Here is a 21,533-nt window from a genome sequence, read left to right on the forward strand (position 1 = left end):
GGAACCCTGCACGACCTTTTTGTTGCTGACGCAATGCTTTAGCAAATTGAGCTACAGGAACGCATACTGTTTAACATCATTCATTAAAGGGGGGGTTTAATGCTATTTGATGCAGAGTTGTTATCCTCAAAAAAGCAGTTGCATGTGACAGAGTACTTCTGGGCCAAACTCACAAAGATTTATTTTGGACATTGGTACCCGTTATGTATCAATTACCCCATATTTCATTTATGGGCACTTCCCCCGGAAAAGCACGCCCACGTGTCAATCATAGTAAGTGCAAGAACGTTTATTAGCAGGGCTGTGACGATAAATCGTTTGTCCATTAAAAAGACCTGTCTAAAATCGATTCTGAATCGCAAGGCTGCGATTTGCCGGTGTCGTGAGCAATTCGGTCCTCCCTGACAATTCTGCCCCCTTAGGACCCCCGCGTGGTTCCATTGGCTGAAAAAACTCCTCATGGGTAGTTTTCTTAGCGCCTTATTACAATTCCGACAAAATGGTGTTATGATTTATGTAGTTAGAACGTGTTTAAAATTGTAATTGATGTCTTTTAAATTATATGTTTCATATAGTAGTATATAAATGAGACTATACGTGGGAGATCTACACATTGCTTGTGTCATTTTATTATTTAGATATTATATACTGTACCCTTTCCACTTTTTTACTGTGTAAAGTTAATAAATTACTTATACAAAACATGATTACTACATAGCTGAATCACACATTAAAGTTATAATTTATAAGCTATGATTACTACTTTTACATTAAAAAAAATATATTCCCTAAGGTTCCCTAAATAAGGTTTAAGGTTCCCTAAATAATTTACAAAAATAAAAGTATTGTTTTTGTAAAGCAGATGATGACACAAAAGTACTGCAACATGAATATTAGTTTATTATATTATTTTTTTGTTAACTTTTTTATTTAAAAAAATATTGTATGCTTTTATTTTGTACAATGTAATTAGCTTGCTAGACCGCTAAAGCAGACGAGATATCGCAGTGACAAATTTTTGACCAGGCATTAGTGCTAGGTACCAATCGGGGTCCTAGGGGAGAATTGCTTATGACACCATTCAAATTCATTAATTGAGAAAATTGAGGAAAAAAATTGAGAATCGTTACAGCCCTACTCAATAGCATTAGTAGAAGTCACAGGCATCACTGCACACGACAGCTTTGTTTTTTAATCAAGACTCAACAATGGCACAAAAGCATTTGGCGCGTTTGTTTGTTTAATGCTGGGTTTCGTTAAAATGGGGCAGTCTCAACGGGGTCATGAGTCACAGGCGGCAAGTAAAAATCTGTGTTTTGTTGGTAATCGGGCACCATTCACTTTCATAGCATTGTTTTTCCATACTGTGAAAGTCAATGGTGCCCCAGATCTGCTTGGTAATAAACATTGTTCTGGTGAAAACAAATAAATATATTTTGAAGTGGGGAAAAACAATGCTATGAAAGTGAATGGTGCCCCAGATCTGTTTTAACAGTTTTTTCTTCATTTTTACAAGTTTGGAAAAATTAGCGGATTAGTAAATGATCACAAGGTTTTTATTTTTTTCAGTGAACTATCCCTTGTAAGTCAAAACACGCTCTTACAAACTGCCACTGCATCTGATACGTAGCATTAGAGAGTCATTCAGACATTTTAGACGCATTTATAAATAGCACGGTGTAAGTGCATATAATTTAAATGACATGAGCATGTAGTGAATCATAAGTAATCCAAATATATTGGGATAATGTTTTGTGTGTGTTGCTTGCTCATGACTCCTCCCGCTGGACGCCTCTGGGATTTCGTGCCTTTCCAGAAACAATCACTAGAGCTGATCTGTCTTCTATAAATATGATAAAACTAAAGACTCTTTGGAGATATAAAGCATGTAATACTACTCTAAAGGGTAATCAAGATTTACATGAGATGAGCAGAAACAGCATGTTATGGGAGCTTTAAAAAAGTAGTAGTAGCAATAGTATACAGTTGTATTTCCTTCAAAGGTCTGACAAATATTTGATCCTCACCCCTACAGGGAAGAGTTGACCTTTGAGATGCTGGCTCTGGAGCCCCGGGCATCAGATGATGAGACTCTGGAGTCAGAGGCTTCGATAGGCACGGCAGACAGTTCGGAAAACCTCAACGTGGATTCGGAGGGAGCCGGATCGGACTTCTCTGGTGAGTTACTGTACTGTCTTAATGCATTTCTAGCCCGCCTCTTATTGCTATAGCTGAGTATTGATAGTTTTGCACATTTGTTAATTTTTGTAATGCACTTTTATTTGAAATTGAAAATCTAATTGAATTTCTACTCCATGCAGACCGAGGCCCAGCGCTGGCCGCCACCAGGCCCAAGAAGTCTGAGGGGAAAAGCAGGCGAGTTTTGCGGAGGCAGGCGGTATCTCTAGACTCCGTAGATTCCAGTTCTACAGTCTCCTCCGTGTCGTCTTCCTATGCGAACCTGCCCGTACGACCCCGAACCCGCAGGTCACGTTTACGGTCCAAATCGCCTTCATCTCAATCTTATCTGTCAAGCCCACCTGACAGCATGGACCTCCCCGACCAGGACGAAGAGGAGAGACCGCAGTTCACCAGCCGCGGTACCTTTAACCCGGAAAGGGGCAAGCTGCGGCTTCAGGGGGCCAAGAGCTCCCCTCTAAAACCTCCGATGGGCAGTAGTCCGAAGAGGGAACCGGACATGCCGCCTCAGCAGATGGTGGTTTACGGCAACAACGAGTTCATGGTATGAAGGCTGCGAGGTTACACGTCCATGCACGGAGAAGAGCTTGTTCCTCCCCGCTAGCTCACATTTGCTGCGTTATAGTCCTAAAGTGCCACGTTGAGAGAAACGTTTGTGTGGAAATCGGGAATGTGTTGGACGGCGGGGTAAAGGGAACGACTCCACTAAGGAATATTCTCCTGGGCTTTGATTGGCAGCTCTGTGACTGTGAAAGACGGGAGACAAAGCCATCGATGAACTTGACGAATTCAAGCTATACCACGGGCTGCTTCAACGTTTACAATGTAGAACCATTGCAAGCAGCATCCTCTGCGATGTATTTGCCCTTAGCCTATTTAATAAATTTTATTTACATTGAATATATAAATCTATATAAATATATTATGTGATATAAAGCCAGCACACAGTGACTGCTGGGTCGATGAATTCGTATATCTTGTATTTGTCATGATGAATGCATTAGAGAGAGAAGATTGTGTGTGCAAATGTGCGTGTATGAGAAAACCTCGATATCTTTGTGCTGCTTGGAGGGAAATGATGCCATTAAAGGGACCAAACAAGCTGGTGATTTAAAGCCAGTGGATCCCAGAGGTCTTTCAGATCACCAAATAGTGTATTACTGTACATCACCTCGAGACAGCCATCCATCAGTTGCTATTTTTTGTGCTCATCTGCCTCAGTCGTGTTTAGAGAAAGCAGTGTTAATATACCGAACCGCAGTAAATGGATCACTATCATTGCTTGTTTATTATTTTAAATCCAAATTTGTTCCCCATTGAAGAAAACAATTTAAATATTTAATGTATTACCAAACAAATCTCCTCTGTTTGTATGCTATGTAACCCATTTTTTTTTCAGATTATATCAATCTTTCCCTTTATGTCAAAACTCTGAGATGTAATAATTCACACAAGTGCATTTGGAGGGTCATGCGTGATCTTAAAATATGTTTTCTCGCTCCATCACTATTTGAAATGTCAGCATTTACATCAACAACATGGAGATGAAATAAACAAAAGCAGTTATTTACATGCTATAAATCAGGCTTTATTTCAACAACAAAATATCTCTGTTACTGTTGTTTCTGGTCTTAAATAGGTCTAAAATAAAGCCCCCTTACTTTAAACAGTGGCAAGATTGTTTCATAATGGTGTTATGGAGTGTGTAGGCATAAATACACATGAAGATTAAGGAAATAAATTTATTTTGTGTTATTATACATCTCATTCATTGCTGACACTCCGTCACATACATGCAAGATTGAGTTGGAGCCGTCTCTTGAACAAATGTTTCTTATGAAAGAAATGCTAATGGTTGTAAAATAAATCACATTTTGAACAAAAAAGATTTGCGTTTTCCTGTTACTGTGTCTCTATTACTGCTCTCCTTAACCACAATTTAAGTTTTGTATTCAGTGTGACTGTAATAGGACAGAAGGAAGGCGAATTACCTGTTTGTCCAGCACACCTACTTTTGTTCCTGAGTTGTTCTTGTGGGATTCGTGTTTGTGACTAGTCAAACCTGTATTACTGCTGCTTTAAATCAGGTGAATTACAGTCAACTTTGCTGTTGACTAATAATTAAAACTAAGAATGTATTTTTTTTATTATTATTGTATGCTTGCTTGCTTCAAAGTGCCAAATAATGTGGTACTATTTGTCTGCCAAATGCTTAAAAAATAAAGATATTTACATTATTAGTAGATAGGTAATGAAACTACCTTTATTAAAAGCACTGGTATCAGTTTCTTTGGCTGTAAGTAGAGCTACTGGAATGAGATCAATAACAGTGACGTCAAAGGTGAATCTATCACGCATGCGCAGTGGGGCGTGATCGCAGGCAGTCGCATAGGCAGGTACAGTGAGACCGAGTACACCTGCGCGCCTACAGCAAGACAAAATGTCTGGATTTGATAACAACCCCTTCGCCGAGCCAGTTGATGTCAATCCTTTTCAGGTAAAGAACTGTTAAATGTGTATTAATGTGTTTGGGAATACGTGAAATGTTAAAAATTTAGTGCGCTATGAACCTGTTTGGTTAGTTGTGTGGTGGCCTCGTCCATTGGAACGTTGATGTGAGATTGACAGGGTCTCAACCAATCATATTCGAGTTTTCTGACGAGGAGCCAATTACGTTGCGATGACGATATAGGAAGTATCATTTTGTTAAAATAAATCGGGTTGTTTTTAATTGTCTTTAATTGTAACATCTGATATTTTTGCACATGTATAACCTACATAACGTTTATTTATAATAATGTTTAGACCAAAAAAACATTTTGACTTCGTTAGACGGCCAGCATATATTATGTCAGTTCACGCAACACGCGACAGGTGAGACGCCCGTGTACAAATTCAACAGGTCCGATTAATCCACTGTCTGCTGTTTATGTAAAATACAGAACAGTTTTGTGTTTACTGTGGTACTCAATGATAACCAACGATATTTACATGATAACGTTACTAGAGTCAAATATCAGTGATGTATGCAAAAATTAGTACCGTGGTGTTGTACTGGTTGTAGAACATTCAGTTTACTTAGTCTTTACCTTTTTACTACAGATTTTATAACTAACCCCAACTCAAATTATTCGTTTAAAAACATGTAGACATGTTTATATATTTTATGTGTCTGACAGGACCCATCAGTAACTCAGGTGACGAACACAGCAGCTGATGGTATAGGAGAGTTTAACCCATTCACTTCCGATCCTCTGGTAAGTATCACAATTACAAACTATTAAACAAAACACTCGTTTCTCTACACGTATGATGTTGTGTTAAGTAGAATTGAACGTGAATATTTTTCCCTCCCTCATTTAAGAATGGCCGTACCATCCCCATCTCTCAACCAGCTGTCCTGCCGACTACAGTGCAGGACAGTCCAAAGGTTAGTACAGCACTCATTAAATATATCACACTAAACACATGTGGATAAATGTACATTTAAACAACCGTGTGTGTGTGGGTGTGGTTTCTCCATCAGGCCAGCGCTGCGGCAGGACAAGCCGAACTTCTCCGTCAGCAAGCGGAGCTGGAGAGGAAAGCTGCGGAGCTGGAGCGGAAAGAGCGAGACCTTCGAAATCGAGATAATCCACAAGGTGAGCCATCTCTCCGCTGCTACTAATTCTGTTCTGAGGTCAGTTTTTACTATACTCTAAACATGAAGAAAATTGTTTGCTTACAGGTAAAGAAAACAACTGGCCTCCATTGCCAAGGTTTTTTCCAATTAAACCTTGCTTTTACCAGGATTTTAATGAAGAAATCCCTGCGGAATTCCAGCGAATTTGCAGAATGATGTACTACCTCTGGATGTGTAAGTGAATCCAACATTTAGCAAAGGAATTCAGATGCAAAACCTCTTTAACTCCCGCCAGCCAACGTCAGCATTTTTTAATGAGTTTAATGCCTTCCAGAATATGTTCTTCTTTAAATATATAAATAAACAATACATCAAATGAAACAACAGACCCTCTGATACATCCAATCTTCATTTGTTCTCTTTTTATTACTTCTCAAATATGGGTAGGTTTCTTTAAAACTATAAAATAATTTAATAATTTTGAACAAAAAGCTGAGATAATTGCATTTTTATAAAGGATTTTTGTTAGAGATCAGATGCAGAGCTATGATCAAAACATAGTTTTTACTGTTTTTGCATCAGTGGACGCTTTAGTGTTTTATAAGTTGGGTAAGAGCTCCACCTAGCAGAGGTGGGACAAAGTCATTGTTATGCAAGTCACAAGTCTTTGCTTTCGAGTCCCGAGTCAAGTCGAGTCAAAGATGAGGCAAATCCCGAGTTGAGTCAGAAGTCAAAGCCAACAAGTCTCAAGTCGAGTCCAAAGTCCTAACATTTTAGTTTTGAGTCATTTCAAGTCCTCTAACCACAGTAATAAAATGCGTGCTGTGGACAGGTGGAGGGAGGCCCCTATACTGCATTGCATTTGCAAAAGATCAAATTGGCCAAAAGTCTGTCAGTCATTTGTGCGCGATGGGGACGCAGAATGATGCCACCATGGCTGAAAACTCGTTCCACTGAAGCACTAGAAGCAGGCACTGCCAAGACTCGGATGGCTACTTGAAAGAGTGAAGGAAGAGTGCCCAGAACAAAAGGGCATTCTGTCCTTCTGCCATGTCAATGTAGTGACTTAGCTGCTGTGGTGTAGTCTATATTTTTGTTTTCCCTCTCACCCTTATGCTCACTCGTCCCAGCGCGACACCCCCTAAGCACCACCACACTCACAGAAGCATACGTATGGATTTCCATGTAACTGAGAGCATTCTGAAAGTGTACTCATAAACACATAAACTGAATGTGTTATCAATGTCAGTTTATTATAAGAAAAAAAAGACTTTAATAGTCAATGGGTTTACAGCTGGGGAAACTGGACTGATTTTTAGACTGGTTTAGTGGTAATCAACACCTAACTCAGGGCCAAAAGTTACTCAACTGTTAATTAAAATTAAATAAACTGTTTACAATCTTCAATCTGTGGCTAACACATGCATTGAAGGATAAAAAAATCCACTCTTTCAATAGCTATTATCTGACAACTATTGATAACATTACCATGTGTAATTTAATGGTGTAAATGTTTTTAATTAATACACATTTAAGATAACCGTGAATTAACTCGATATAAAAAGCGTATTTGTGCATGTAATACAAGTATTGTCTAAAAATGAAAAAAGGCTTTTACTTATTATTACTTTTAACTTTTATTATTACAAGATTATCCTGTAGCCTAATATTAGACACCCAAACCAAACAGAAGTTTAAGATCATATACATCTTGAACGTAGATATATAAATAAACAAAGAGAATGGAAGTTTAACACTGTGAAGCACATGCAAACACGCAGCTAAAAACCATCAGGATATAATCACGGGCTTATTTTGTTGCATTTGGATTCTTACCTCCAGATAAAGTAATAAACTGGACTGATGATTTAAATGTTGTTTACTCACATGTGCGTTGTTAACTCTCCAGATTTTATGTTGCAGCACTCGTTCACTTCACATGGATTGTTTGTTTACAGTGTCGCGTGAGCAGCTACACTGCAGGTTTGACTTCATTTGGCGCTAAACAGACCTCTTGGTGATGTCAAAGTACCGCGAGAGCGATTCAAAGCAGATTTCTCCATGTGATAACTGGAATCGCTCTCGCTGTACTTTGCTGTCACTCGCCGGTAGGTTCTTGTGGCGCCACACCAGTCACTTTCGCGCCGCTATAGTAATTTGATTTCATATGGCGATCGGATCGCGCAGTTCGGCAGGAAGTCAAACACACCAAATATATAGCCTAATATGTATATGCATTTCAACCCGCTAAAGTAGCAAGTAGGATTCTAATGGTCAGTGCTTCACATCTAAATGTTGAAATGTCACAAAACCATGCTGTTACGCATCCTCACGCTATTTTTAGTTGGTATACGGAAATCCTTGACAATTCCAAGTTGGTATAAGGCGTGTACCTGAATATCACCTTGACAAAACCACTGCTGAGCTGTACTGCTGGTACGGTCCCAACATCCAAACCAACGTGCGACTACAGTGATTGGCTGTCGTGCAGGCAGCGCGCGCGCTCTCTGCATGCAGGTTGTGCACATTTTTTTCACAGATGCAGATACACTGAGAGCAGCGCGGCCGTTTGAATTTTTTTTTCCCAGGTTTTCATGTGAAGTAGCAAGTCTTCTAGAGTCAAAAGGCGCAAGTCCAAGTGAAGTACCAAGTAATTGATGTTAAAGTACAAGTCGAGTTGCAAGTCTTTGTACATTTTGTCGAGTCGAGTCTGAAGTCATCAAATTCATGACTCGAGTCAAAGTCACATGACTCGAGTCCACACCTCTGCCACCTAGTGGATAATAGGGGAAATATGGATTGCCGTAAAAACTTGTGATTGGCATGGAAGAGTTTTCTCTTAATTGACTGGATAAATTGAAAGGGTTAAGTTAAGTGAGCACTTATTTTCTCAAATGTCACTTTAGTCATTTCAGTGGTATTTAACAATTTTGACTGTCTTTCACTGCAAAACCCTCTAAGTGCATTTTTGCCAAAAACTAAAAACCTCCACTTCTTTGGACAAGACGTAGTAAACAGATGCAAAATTGCTAAAGATGCAACTAAAAACATTGCAAATGATGAAAGTCAGAATGTGACATGAATCACAGGGCCCCCTAATGTTTCAATTTCTTCATGTTACTTCCACATCCGTGTTGTATTCCGGTCCAAGTATTCATGAGAGAACCAAGTTTGAATGTCAAACACCACGATCGTTTCTTGTACCGTCGTTCATCCAATTAATCTTCTGTGCACTTACATTGCACGCTTGAAGTGACTCAATTTCGAAAAAGCTCATAGATTCTGATATTCTCAGATATCAAACCTGGTTTCAGGCCTCATTCATATGTGGAAATAAGTCAGTTATGAATCAGATACATGTATTTGCGTTCGCATTGTAAGCGGACAGATCGTATATTTCCAGCTCAAGACGTGTCGTGCGTCATTGAAAATGCAACGCTGGCAAATGCAAATATATAAAAAAATCTGATACAGGCAACAAATCGGAATGGGCATCAAGATTTTAAATCCAGCCTTGGAGTACTTTGCTGAAAAATCGATGTGGTGTTTAGCAGATTCTGCCAACAAAGCGGTATTTCCAAATGACCTGAGGCCAGGATTAAGCATATTTGAAGCGAAAGGTATTTGATGAACATATAAAAAGCATAGAGAGTATTCGGTTAATATCATTCTCATTTTTAATGGAGGTGGCCATTAGTGGCTTTTGAATCTGAGCTCCTTTGTTATTCCCTTGTTTCTTTAGTGCTTTTTAAAAGTATACCGTTTACTAAAGGCTGCAGTAATTTGCATTTTGGTCTGATAAAATAATAACTCAAGGTGGTAGATATTACAGTATGTTTAAGTGCATTGCATTGTGGGAAACAGTATTACACACATTTTGCATTGGTGATATACTGCATGTATTAGCAAATCTAGTAGTATTCCATAAACTTAAATTGCATAGACGTACAGTAAAGACACATGTTATTTTTATCAACAGACCACAGTGTGACGCTGTTCCTGAATCTGCTGGCCTGTCTGGCTTGTTTTACTATATTCGCTCAGAATGGAGTGGACTTTGGACTGTCAATCCTCTGGTTTATTCTGTTCACTCCAGCTGCTTTCGCCTGTTGGTACCGACCCGTTTACAAGGCCTTCAGGTAAGTTTACTTGAGTCAAAACCAGGTCACGGTTCACCCCAAAATTAGGACAGAATTCCCAAATATTCTGCATTTGGGTCACTGACATGACATGCATATTTTTGTGTCTGTGGGCATTTTATACTATAAAAATAACATTTATGACATGTTACTTTATTATTTAAAAACAATTTAGTTTAAATACATTTCTAATATTTTTTTTAATAATAAATACTAATTTTTGTTTTTCGTATCTTAAACTTGTAAAATGGCAGGTGGGGCAACTGTCCGTACACTTTAGCAGTTCGAGGCAACTCTTTAAAGGATGTTTAAATAATTGAAAATTCAAAATGAGATCCTTTGGCATTTTTTTTATATAAACAAATTATACAAATATCAGTAGTTGTAGGGATGTTAGGATAATAAGAAATTAACAAGTATAAACCGTAAGCATGATATCACATCATCTGGTGAACATTATGGCTGAATAAAAGTTTGTAGATTTTTCTCAAATACTGACAAGATTGCCACTTAAAGGTAATGGGTAGGTTGGTACACTATTTGTGTCAGATGGTACAACCAATCTAAAACTATAAATCAAGTTTTATTAAACACATTTTATTTGTATTTATTAATTATATCTATGAATTTGATATCACAGGAAAAAAATTATACCAGCATCCCAGTAGAAGTCTGTTCAATGTAAAATTCATTGCGGAGGTCAGGTGGTGCAACCAGAAAGTCAAATGGTGCTATGAATGCCACGAAGAAATAAAAAAACATTTTTTAATAAGCTAATAATTTTAATACATAGAATAAATGCAATTTATTGTTTTTATAATTGGTACTATACTTTATTAAAGGATTGTTTTATGGTAAAGTTGTTTTAAAATTAAATAGGGATATAAAATAATATAATATTGTGAAAAAAATCATTGCATCGTACTGACATGTTTTTCAATAAGCAAAAGTTTTTAAACACATTGTTCTTGGCTCAAAAATATGCATTACATTCATTTAAAAAAATATTTTTATAATATGTCTTTATGATTGATCCCGTCCCATGAGAATGGATTGTCCTGTAAAATTATGAGAAGTGTTGTGTTGAAATGTGACCTGAATAATTTTGATTTCTGTCTTTGTTCTTTATAAAATTCTCATAAAGTAGTGTCTGAGTATTGTTGACACATGATCTCTCTATCTTGCAGATCCGACAGCTCCTTCAATTTCTTCTTTTTCTTCTTCATTTTCTCATTCCAAGTCATCGTGTACATCATTCAGAGCGTTGGGATCCCCAACTGGGGAAACAGGTGAGTTAGCCCATCACTTGATGTAGCTCTCACTGTTTTAGGCATCTTCTCTGACTCTTCTTGTGTACTTTTCTCTGGTCATTTTATTGACACACCACGCTTGATAATCTGATGATGTGTTCATTTTTTTTGGGCTCTCTCTGACTGTGGGCTCTGTCTGCTATTTTCTATGGACCTCTTCAGGGTCATGTGCTCTCTGGTGAAGCATCCTGTATTTTTTTTTTTTAGTAATGTCCATCCTTAATTTACTGCTTGTGGCCGTTTCTCTTTTTACAAGGAAAAGCTTATTTTGCTCATGTTTTACTCATAACAATGTAATGGGGCATACACATCAAAAGCAAATTCCACGATTTGCGAAAGTAGATTACATACAAAGTCAATGAAAAGATGCGGATTGACGCAAACTCGTGTGGGGCAATGCGAATGACGCAAATAATTTGCGTGAAAACGCGCACTTTTCACCTTACACGCATCTTCACGCAAGTTAAAATAATTTTAACTCAAGAGAAAAATTAGCATGACATAAAGTTAAATCCCGTGAGTAATCTAGAGCGAGGAACACGATGCTACACATTTGGTGTGTATGTAGCATAATGGGGCATACACACCAAACGCGAATTCAACAATTTGCACGAGTAGATTACACCTAAAGTCAATGAAAAGACGCGGATTGATGCAAACTCGTGCGGGGCAATGCGAATGACGTAAATTGGGCGGTGCGTTTGTCGCAAAAACATGTGCTATTCGCCTCAAAGCGTCTTTGCGCAAGTTGAAAATATATAACTGAAGCGAAAAATTCACATGACACAAAGTTAAATCCCGCGAGTAATCTAGAGCAATGAACGTGATGCTATGCATTTGGTGCGTACGTAGCATAATGGGGCGTACACGCCAATTGCGAATTCAACGATTTGCACGAGTAGTTTACATTCAAAGTCAATGACAAGACGCAAATAGACGCAAACTTGCGCAGGGCGATGCGAATGACGCAAATTGGGCAGTGTGTTTGCCGCGAAAACATGCGCTATTTGCCTCAAATACGTCTTCGCGCAAGTTGAAAATATTTAACTCAAGCGAAGAATTTGCATGACACAAAGTTAAATCCCACAAGAATCTAGAGCGAGGAACGCGATGCTACGCATTTGGTGTGTACGTAGCATACTGGGGCATATACCCCAATTGCGAATTCAATGATTTGCACAAATAGATTACATACAAAGTCAATGAAAAGACGCGGATTGACGCAAACTTGTGCAGAGCTATGCGAACTGGGTGGCATATTTGCCATGAAAACACGTGCTGTTTGCCTCAAACGCATTAAATATTTAACTCAAGCGAAAAATTTGCATGACACAAAGTTAAATCCCACGAGTAATCTAAAGTGAGGAATGCGATGCTATGCATTTGGTGTGTATGTAGCATAATGGGGCATGCACGCCAAATGCGAATTCAACGATTTGCACTAGTAGCTTACATACAAGGTCAATGACAAGACGCAAATAGACGCAAACTCTCGGAGGGCGATGCGAATAATGCAAATAGGGTGCTGCGTTTGTCGCGAAAACATGCACTTTTCTCCTCCAAATGTGTATTTTCGCGCAAATCGAAAATATTCAACCCAAGCGAAAAATTCACATGACACAAAGTTAAATCCCAAGAGTAATCTAGAGTCAGGAATGTGATGCTACGTTTGGTGTGTAAATAGTATAAGAAAAACCACAAAGTAATGCCCTGTAGATCTGGGTTACCAGCATTCATTTTAAATGTGTTTTTGTGTTGATTATTTCTCATGTGTATTTATTGTTTTTGTGTTATTTTGTCGTCTCTCAGTGGTTGGATCACAGCTCTCACTGTGCTCAGGACTAACATCCCTGTTGCAGTGTTCATGATGGTGGTGGCTGTTTTCTTCACGGTTAATGCTGCGCTGTCAGTCATCTTACTGAAATTGGTAAGTAGAGTTTGCTCGTAAGAAAAGCACAATAAAGTATTCAAAAAAACGAAAAACTGTAAATGCTCTCTATTAGGTTCACTCGAAGTACAGGCGAACAGGTGCGAGCTTCCAGAAGGCTCAGGAGGAGTTTTCTCACGGGGTGGTTACCAACCGAACCTTCCAGAGCGCCGCAACCTCAGCTGCAACTTCTGCTGTACAGGGAGGATTTCGTTAATCTCCACAGACAAGACTCTCATTACTTTTCGTATGTACAAATATTACAGAACAAACTCTTATCACTGAACAATCTGCATTTTTATGCAGAAGGATTCTTTGGTGCAATACATGCATTTGGTTACTGAAAATATGTGGTGGTAAATGGAGACTTTTCCTGGCTGTTGATCGGTGAGGCTGACTTTAGGATTTCGACTCCTTTACACTTTTAATTCTTACATTTAAGTTAACGTGGTTATATTTTTACTTAAAATAATTGCAAATGCACTATTTCTGATATAAACATGTAAAGTTGAAGTGATTGTAAAGTTACAGCTTCCGTCTCTATTGTATTTAGAAATCTTTAGTCTTAATGTAGTGTTACATGTTGGTACACACTTGATTATTGTGCGTTTTATCTCATTAAATGAACGACAGCATTAAAACAACCGCTTTCTAACGAAGCTTTTGGCTTTGAAATGAACATTGGTATATTGTTGGCCTTGCTTTATTAATTACGACATGTATTTATAATTCTTTTGATTGAACAATTACTGTGATGAAATGTTAAAGTCTTTTTACATTCTCAGTAATGTGCTGGTATTGCAGTGTTGTTGACTATGAACAAAATTGTATATATTTATGCATTGAGATTTTATTTCATTGTGACAGAGTTGGGTGGGCTGCGCAATAAAACTTATTCTATATGTATATGTTGTTTTATTGCTTCTCTTCAGTTTCAACTTGTGCAGCATGGATCTATAAGGTCATCGGAGATATTAAGAAAATAACAGTGCTAGAAAATATTTATCAAGTACACGTGAAAAGATATATAATAACACTCATACACAACCAGCAGAGGGCGATTGTGAACTAAAATATAAAGTCAAATCTCTGGTCTACTTGTATTTGTCATACAAATCTTTCTGCAGCATCACTTAAAGTGGACATTTCTATGAAAGTCCATAACCTCAATGTGAAAAAAATTGTCTGTTCATCTCTTAAAAAATGTTTTCTCATCAAAAACAAGCAAAAGAAAAACGACAACAAATGCCGTTTTAAGCGTACATCCACTAAGGTTTGCACTTTCTTTTTGTTAATGTATTATTTCAAAGGAATGTAGTGATGGGAGAAACGAAGCTTTTCGAAGTTTCGAATCAATTGAACCAATTGCTTTGCAAATTGATTCAGTTTTTTAAAGCGTTCGAAACACCACACACGCTGGCGATACCTGCTGGTCAAAATTGTGTAAAAGCAACAAGATCTGTCCAAACATTTTACACTTTTTACAAAATAATAGCAAGATTGTTCTAAAAATATGTTTTTAAGAAAAATACATTAATTTAAGACATTAAAAGTGTATTCTGTGTTATTAGTTTATTTATGGCAAACAAATCATTAAAACGACATCCCTTTTTAATTATACACATTTTTGTCATTAAATCTGTCTAGACACAAAAAGTATGACACAAAAATGGTAGTGTTATTGGTGAGAAGGATGAATGTTTTATAAACTTTAATAATAAAACTGACCCGAGTTTACCTACACTGGTCATTTGTGATCAACTCCCCCTAGTGGTGAATCGTCGGAGTTTCGAAAACGTTATGACGTAATGAAGCCTCGTTTGCTAAAATCACGTGACTGAAAAAATTAAATGCAAAGTAAGAGTATCAAAATAAGAAGCATACAATAAAAATTTTGCACATGATTTCAAATGACATCATACAAACCAATTTTTGTTATGTTTTTCCACATTTAAGGGGAAAATTGTCATTACCTCAACATGTCCATGACTGGATTTTGGTTCTTTGACATGGAAATATTTATAATTAAAAAATCTAAAAAATAAAAGCTTCAGTGCATGTTATACTATAAACATTTACAGTAAAGAAACATGGTATTTGGTGATCATTGGTAAATGTAGAGACAATAATAAGGAATATAAATGTGTCAAAGACCAATTTTCTCATCCTCCGCAACAATTTTCAATCATTGTTTAAGACCTCGAGGAACTAACATTTAAAAAAAATTGTTGGAAGGGACATAATTGACTGTGACACTCAAGATGGCTACCAGGTAAGCAGTTTTTATTTTTTTCCCTCCAGATAAAGGTTGAAATTTTGTTTGTCATAGTACCTAGACAACTTTTTAGTTCTCATTACCGAAACATATGGAGCCCCTAAGGGGACATGGAGCAAAATTAAATAAAGTGAAACTTTCGTGTGCGCACGTGAAACCATCGAGTTTAGTTTCACGTGCGCACACAAAAGTTTCAAATGAGCATGTGAAACTATCCTTTAGTTTTTTTTATACCAATGTCACCTTAGGGGCTTGGTAGAAACAGTTTGTAAATGCATATATTTAATGTAATATCATGTTGCGGTAATGATCATTTTTGATAATGATAATCTAAAAAAAATGTATAATTCTATAGGAAATATTTTTTAAATCCTTTAAAAATAATGGTTAAAGTAAGTTCAGACCTTAATCTTATATGTGCAACAAAAAAAAATTGGCTTCAAGGGCTTTTTAAAAAAATCTGATGCTGGACACCTTTTAAGTCTGGATGTTGTGAGAATCACCCTAAAGGACCTAAAACTTTTTTTTATTGGAAGTGTAATTTATTTTTTATTTTGATCCGAGTCTCATTCGTTTGCATGAAGAGGTCAGGGTTTATGACTTGCTGCAGCTAGCGGCTTCACTTTTCAGGACGTATGAGGCACACCCGGTTTGGACTGAAATCTTGTTTGCTTTTAATGTTTTCACCAGCAGGTGGCACCATATTTAGGTGTTTTGAGAGCTTCGAAACAGTGAATCATTTTGTAAAGCTTGTTTCTCCCATCACTACTTCTACAACTACATCCACGGCATTACAAACAATGTTTTTGGCTTCCAATCAGCATGAAAGTTCAGTAAATTCATCCTAAATAAACAGAGCGCTATGATGATTTCAGATCAGTTTGTTCTTCAGTGTTTCTTCTTATGACCGTTTAAACTTTTTAAATAAGCAAATTTCTCTCCACAGACCGAGCAGGTGTAAGGTTTCTCTCCGGTATGAACTCTCTCGTGGGTCTTCAGGATATCCGATCGAGCAAATGTCTTATCACACTGAGAGCATTTGTAAAGTCTTTCACCCGTATGAGTTCTCTGATGATTCACGATATGATCACGTTGCCTAAATCTCCTTCCACACACATTACAGCGATAAGGTTTCTCTCCAGTGTGAACTCTCAGATGAACTCTGAAATGAGACGGATCAGCGAAGCTCTTTCCACAGTGAGGACAAACGTAAGGTTTCTCTCCGGTGTGAATTCTTTCATGGACGGTCACATGAGCTTTAAGAGCGAAACGTTTACTGCAGTATGAACATTGAAAAAGTTTCTTGCCCGTGTGTGTTCTCTGGTGTGTTTTTAAACTGGTTAAAACCCTAAATCTTTTTTCACATTCACCACACTGATACGGTCTCTCGTCAGTGTGTGAACGCACGTGTTTCTTCAGATGGGGTTTGTGGTTGAATCTCTTCTGGCAGTGAGGACACTCGTATGGTTTTTCTCCTGTGTGAATTTTGTTATGAGCATCAAGATTTTGTTTGGTGCGGAAATATTTGCCACATTGAGTGCAGTGGAAAGGCTTTTCGTTACTGTGTGTCATCATGTGAGGTTTCAGACTAGTGCAGAAATAAACTTTATCGCATAGCTCACAGTGAAACGGTTTCTTCCTTGCTTTCTTCTTCTTCTTCTTGCTGTGCTCCTCTGAATGAAGTTTCTTCTCTTGTAAGGTAGTAAAACTTGAATCCCTCTTCTCATCTGAAAGAAATATGATACAATTAAATTCTGATTTACACAAAGAAGAATGCTCTCAGTCCTGTTATTGTAGCCAGGTCATTGCACATCCATTAAATCCAATTTTGGAAACGTACGTAGCAAATGTTTTGAATAATTTTGTTAACATTTTATTAGAATAATACGGAGCCCCTAAGGGACAAAGTTTAGTTTTGCATGCGCACATGAAACCAAACTTAAAAAAAATTCTGCACATGAAGGTTTTGCGTGAGCACATAAAACTAAACTTTAGATTTTTTTTATTCCAATGTCACCTTAGGGGATCGGTAGATTAAAAACATACATAAATAGGGATAAAAGACAAAATATTAAATAAAGAGAATGGTTTACCAAAACTTAGTTAAAGGAATATTCCATTTTCTTAAAAGAAAAATCCAGATAATTTACTCACCACCATATTGATGTCTTTCTTTGTTCAGTCCAGAATAAATTATGTTTTTTGAAGAAAACATTGCAGAATTTTTCTAATTTTAATGGACTTTAATAGAACCCAACATTTAATACTTAACTCAACACGTAACAGTTTTTTTCAACCGAGTTTCAAAGGACTATAAACAATCCCAAACGAGGCATAAGGGTCTTATCTAGCGAAACGATTGTCATTTTTGACAAGAAAAATAAAAAATGTACTTTTAAACCACAACTTTTCGTCTTGGTCCGGTCCAGCGCGACCTAACGTAAATGCGTAGTGACGTAGGGAGGTCACGTGTTACATCACGTGTTACAACGCACATTTGCGGACCATTGTAAACAATAAACTGACACAAAGACATTAATTAGTATCAGTTGACATACAACAACGTCAGAACGGTCCTCTTCCTCAACACTTATAAACACTGGGGCGGAGTTTCGCGTTCGTCCTCTGTGACCTCTTGACGTGATGACGTATTGCGGTGACGTAGTGGGGTCAGCTGGCACATCACGACCGGATCTACACGACGAGAAGTTGTGCTTTAAAGGTGTATGTTTGTTGTTTTTCTTGTCAAAAATGACCATTGTTTCGCTAGATAAGACCCTTATGCCTCGTTTGGGATCGTTTATAGTCCTTTGAAACTTCGTTGAAAAAGACTGTTGAGTGTTGAGTTGGGTATTAAATGTTGGGTTCTATTGGGGTCCATTGGAATTGGAAGGGTTCTGCAATGTTTTCTTCAGGAAACGTAGTTTCTTCTCGACTGAGCGGAGAGGGACATCAACGTTTTGGATGACATGGTGGTGAGTAAATTATCTGGATTTTTCTTTTAAGAAAATGGACTAATCCTTTAATGTTTTTTTTTCACATTGTCTAGGTTGATAGAAGCACTGGGGACCCAAATTATAGCATTTAAACATAGAAAAAGTCAAATTTTCATGATATGTTCCCTTTAAATTTATTAGAATTTATTTCTAAAAACATTATAAATGTTAGAAATGTATTGATGAAACACACTACAAAGACTACTGCACTGCAAAAAAAAATGACTTTGTTACTTAGTATTTTTGTCTTGTTTTCAGTAGAAATATCTAAAAATTCTTAAATCAAGATGCATTTTTCTTGATGAGCAAAATTATCTAAAATATACAATTTAAGTGAATTTGTGCTTAAAACAAGCAAAAATATCTGCCAATGGGGTGAGAAAAAAATCTTGAAATAAGATTTATTTTTTCTTAAACACTTAATTCTAGTTAAAGCTTCATTTTCTCACCCTATTGGCAGATATTTTTGCTTGCACAAATGTAATATTTTTTGTCTAAAAAGTAAACTTATTTTCTTAGGTCATTTTGCTCATCAAGAAAATACATCTATATTTAAGAATTTTATTATATTTCTACTGAAAACAAGACCAAGTTACTAAGTAACAATACTAAGTTACAAAGTCAAGTTTTGCAGTGTGTGAACTATGTAGTACTGAAATATAAAGTTACGCTGAAAAAAAAGAATTTTTTTTTCTTGTTTTCAGTAAAAATATCTAAAAATTCTTAAATTAAAATGCTTTTTCTTCAAAATGACCCAAGCAAATAAGTCTAGTTTTTAGACCAAAAATATAAAATTTAAGTGATCTTGTGCATAAAACAACTAAAAAAAAAAATCTGCCAGTTTTGCTTACCCCATTGTTTTTTTTTCTTAATTTAAGAAGTTTTAGATATTTTTACTGAAAACAAGACAAAAATACTATAATTTTTTTTCGTGAAAATCATCTTTTGCAATGTACAACTTTAAACCTTTTTTTTTTGTATTCAGGATTATTTGGGGGGGGCGGGGTAAAACAGTGGCCCGATATCGCACTGCCCGTAATACAATTGCAAGCATCCATTCAGGTTGTATTTGAGAGTTAAGAGGGATATGCCATTTCTCAAACGAAAGATATCGCATATAGGATGAATACGTCAAAGACTTATTTCAGAATATTAACAATTATAAAGTTGACTATTATTCTTTGTTAATTGTTGTAATATGCTTACGACTTGCGAATGAAATGCATTAAATATGTTAAAATGTTCTCTGATATCTACATAGAAGGTATGTGGCTTTAATAAGTGCAAAAATGAGTGTTTTACATTTACAACCCTAGGATTTGCCTTTTAGAATAAAAAGGAAGGGTCATGAATAATAATGTTGAGCTCTGTTCTGATTGGCTCATTTCAGTAGCTCTGTGTGTGTGTAAACAGACCTTATATGTTTGAACCTCTATCAGACCAAGATACAGAATTTGAGGAATAATCAATAAATCAGAGATTGTTAATGGATGTTTCTGAGTGATATGTTTGTGTTTTTTCAGTATATGGGCCTACAAAACGTAACTGTAACAACAATAGTAGAACTTCTACCTAAACGTTAGCATATAGCATTAACTAGCATATAGCGCTAACTTAGCAGTCACATCTTTGTTTTTAGCATTGTAACAACATTGTAATTCATTAAATGTGTAAAATTTAATGTTGTAGGTGTTATGTTGAGATTGTTTCCAGCTGTCTTTATATGCAGAAGGTTTACATAAGAAGGAGGAAACAATCGTGTTTGGGGCTCATGATATGTCCTTGCCATGTACAGAACTCTTATTATTCATCTATGCCTACATAAATACTATATTAACATTCTATGGCACCTTTAACTGAGAAAAAAAACACTTGATGACGTATGCAAGCGTGGCGTTTCAGCAACGTCAGCGGACACGCCCCCAGTGTTTGAGAACACAGATCTTGCCTATTTTTCAAAATTTGATAACTTATTTTATTTTCTTGGCGTTTATGTATTATTCAAATTTAGTCAAATTGTAGGTAGTTGATAACACATTATTCTGTGGTGTGACAAACTGAAACACCTTCAATATAGTAAGTTACTTTTTTTTGTCTTTCTTGTGGTTAGTGAGTTTGTGACAGATAAACATTTTACCGTCATCATAATTGTCATCATCATCAGTGTGATCTTCCTCTTCTGTTGTTTCAGTTTTTATCTTCATCAGTTTCCTGCAGTCGATGAGTTTGACTGAACACATCTTCAGTGTGGTCTGCAGGATCTGCTGCTCTTCTCCAGCGTTACAGACAGACTCCAGAGATTCTGTTTGATCGGTAGATTCCTCATCCTGTAAGCTCTGATTACTGTCACACACTGTAGTGTCCTGAGTGTCTGTGGACTCAGTATAACCGAGTAAAGTGAGACTGAGCTCTGAGTTCTGTGTGTGTCTGGATTTCTCTTCAGAGAGTTTAGAGTCCAGCATTGGCTGTGGTGTGCGGCTCTGATCTCTGCTCAGCCAAACTGAATCCAGAATCCCATTATCAGTCACAAACACTGAAGATTCACAACAATCCACATCCTGACAACAAAACACACACAGACAGACAGACATTAAGATTATAAATGATTTGATGAGTGATTTCGGTAAAGGATCTTTACAAACCTCTCTCTTCACTCCTTCGTCTCCTCTTGAACTCAGCTTTTCCTCCAGTAACGCAACCTCTTTCTTTAGCTGAGAGATTTCTGTTATTAAATCATCAATATCCAGCATGGACAGATCAGTTCCTACTGATTTACAGCACATCTCATCCATCTCATCTCTCATCATCAACACTAATACACGGAGATAAGACTCACAGTACAAACAAACACATCACACGCGAGATCTTTTTCTTGTCTTATTTGCGAACTAAAGAGCTGCAGCGCCTCCTGCTGTACTGGAGAGAGACGATCAAAATTCATTCAATGCCGATTTTTAACCAAAGTAAAGATCCAGTCTTCAGTCTCTACCTGTAGTATAGTGATTTGAGGTTTGCAGATAATACAGTAGGCTTAAGGGGAAAGAAGTAGTGGATAAAATCGTCAA

General features: G+C 37.0%; 3 protein-coding genes across 9 annotated transcripts in view; 2 read left to right on the forward strand and 1 right to left on the reverse strand.

Moving 5' to 3' along the window:
• The window catches only part of myo9aa (myosin IXAa), a 179,734-nt gene extending 175,649 nt beyond the window's left edge, over nucleotides 1–4,085 (forward strand). For all 7 annotated transcript variants that reach the window (XM_073859442.1, XM_073859447.1, XM_073859446.1 and 4 more), the window contains 2 exons: nucleotides 2,036–2,178; nucleotides 2,322–4,085. In XM_073859442.1, the coding sequence (XP_073715543.1) occupies nucleotides 2,036–2,178; nucleotides 2,322–2,749 (571 nt within the window). In that variant the 3' untranslated portion in view covers nucleotides 2,750–4,085. The remainder of the gene's footprint in view (nucleotides 1–2,035; nucleotides 2,179–2,321) is intronic.
• Nucleotides 4,086–4,536: 451 nt separating this feature from the next.
• Nucleotides 4,537–14,103, forward strand: scamp2l (secretory carrier membrane protein 2, like). The gene is made up of 9 exons (XM_055214850.2): nucleotides 4,537–4,696; nucleotides 5,379–5,456; nucleotides 5,564–5,629; nucleotides 5,726–5,840; nucleotides 5,927–6,055; nucleotides 9,801–9,960; nucleotides 11,148–11,249; nucleotides 13,080–13,197; nucleotides 13,274–14,103. The coding sequence occupies exons 1-9, from the start codon at nucleotides 4,640–4,642 to the stop codon at nucleotides 13,412–13,414; spliced, it is 966 nt and encodes a 321-aa protein (XP_055070825.2). The 5' UTR covers nucleotides 4,537–4,639; the 3' UTR covers nucleotides 13,415–14,103.
• Nucleotides 14,096–21,355, reverse strand: LOC129451556 (uncharacterized). The gene is made up of 3 exons (XM_055214804.2): nucleotides 21,111–21,355; nucleotides 20,606–21,026; nucleotides 14,096–17,199 (listed from the first exon to the last, which is right to left on the reverse strand). Exons 1-3 carry the CDS (start codon nucleotides 21,273–21,275, stop codon nucleotides 16,361–16,363), a joined length of 1,425 nt encoding a protein of 474 aa, XP_055070779.2. The 5' UTR covers nucleotides 21,276–21,355; the 3' UTR covers nucleotides 14,096–16,360.
• Nucleotides 21,356–21,533: the final 178 nt, after the last annotated feature.

The sequence above is a fragment of the Misgurnus anguillicaudatus genome, chromosome 21 (genome assembly GCF_027580225.2).
Source record: "Misgurnus anguillicaudatus chromosome 21, ASM2758022v2, whole genome shotgun sequence".
NCBI lineage: Eukaryota > Metazoa > Chordata > Actinopteri > Cypriniformes > Cobitidae > Misgurnus > Misgurnus anguillicaudatus.

Coding starts and splice junctions, on each gene's coding strand:
- scamp2l (XM_055214850.2), top strand. CDS start 4,640: ATGTCTGGATTTGATAACAACCCCTTCGCCGAGCCAGTTGATGTCAAT. Junction 4,697..5,378: donor TTGATGTCAATCCTTTTCAG/GTAAAGAACTGT, acceptor TGTGTCTGACAG/GACCCATCAGTAACTCAGGT. Junction 5,841..5,926: donor AAATCGAGATAATCCACAAG/GTGAGCCATCTC, acceptor GTTTGCTTACAG/GTAAAGAAAACAACTGGCCT.
- LOC129451556 (XM_055214804.2), bottom strand. CDS start 21,275: ATGATGAGAGATGAGATGGATGAGATGTGCTGTAAATCAGTAGGAACT. Junction 21,027..21,110: donor ACGAAGGAGTGAAGAGAGAG/GTTTGTAAAGAT, acceptor TTTTGTTGTCAG/GATGTGGATTGTTGTGAATC. Junction 17,200..20,605: donor TGATGACAATTATGATGACG/GTAAAATGTTTA, acceptor TATTTCTTTCAG/ATGAGAAGAGGGATTCAAGT.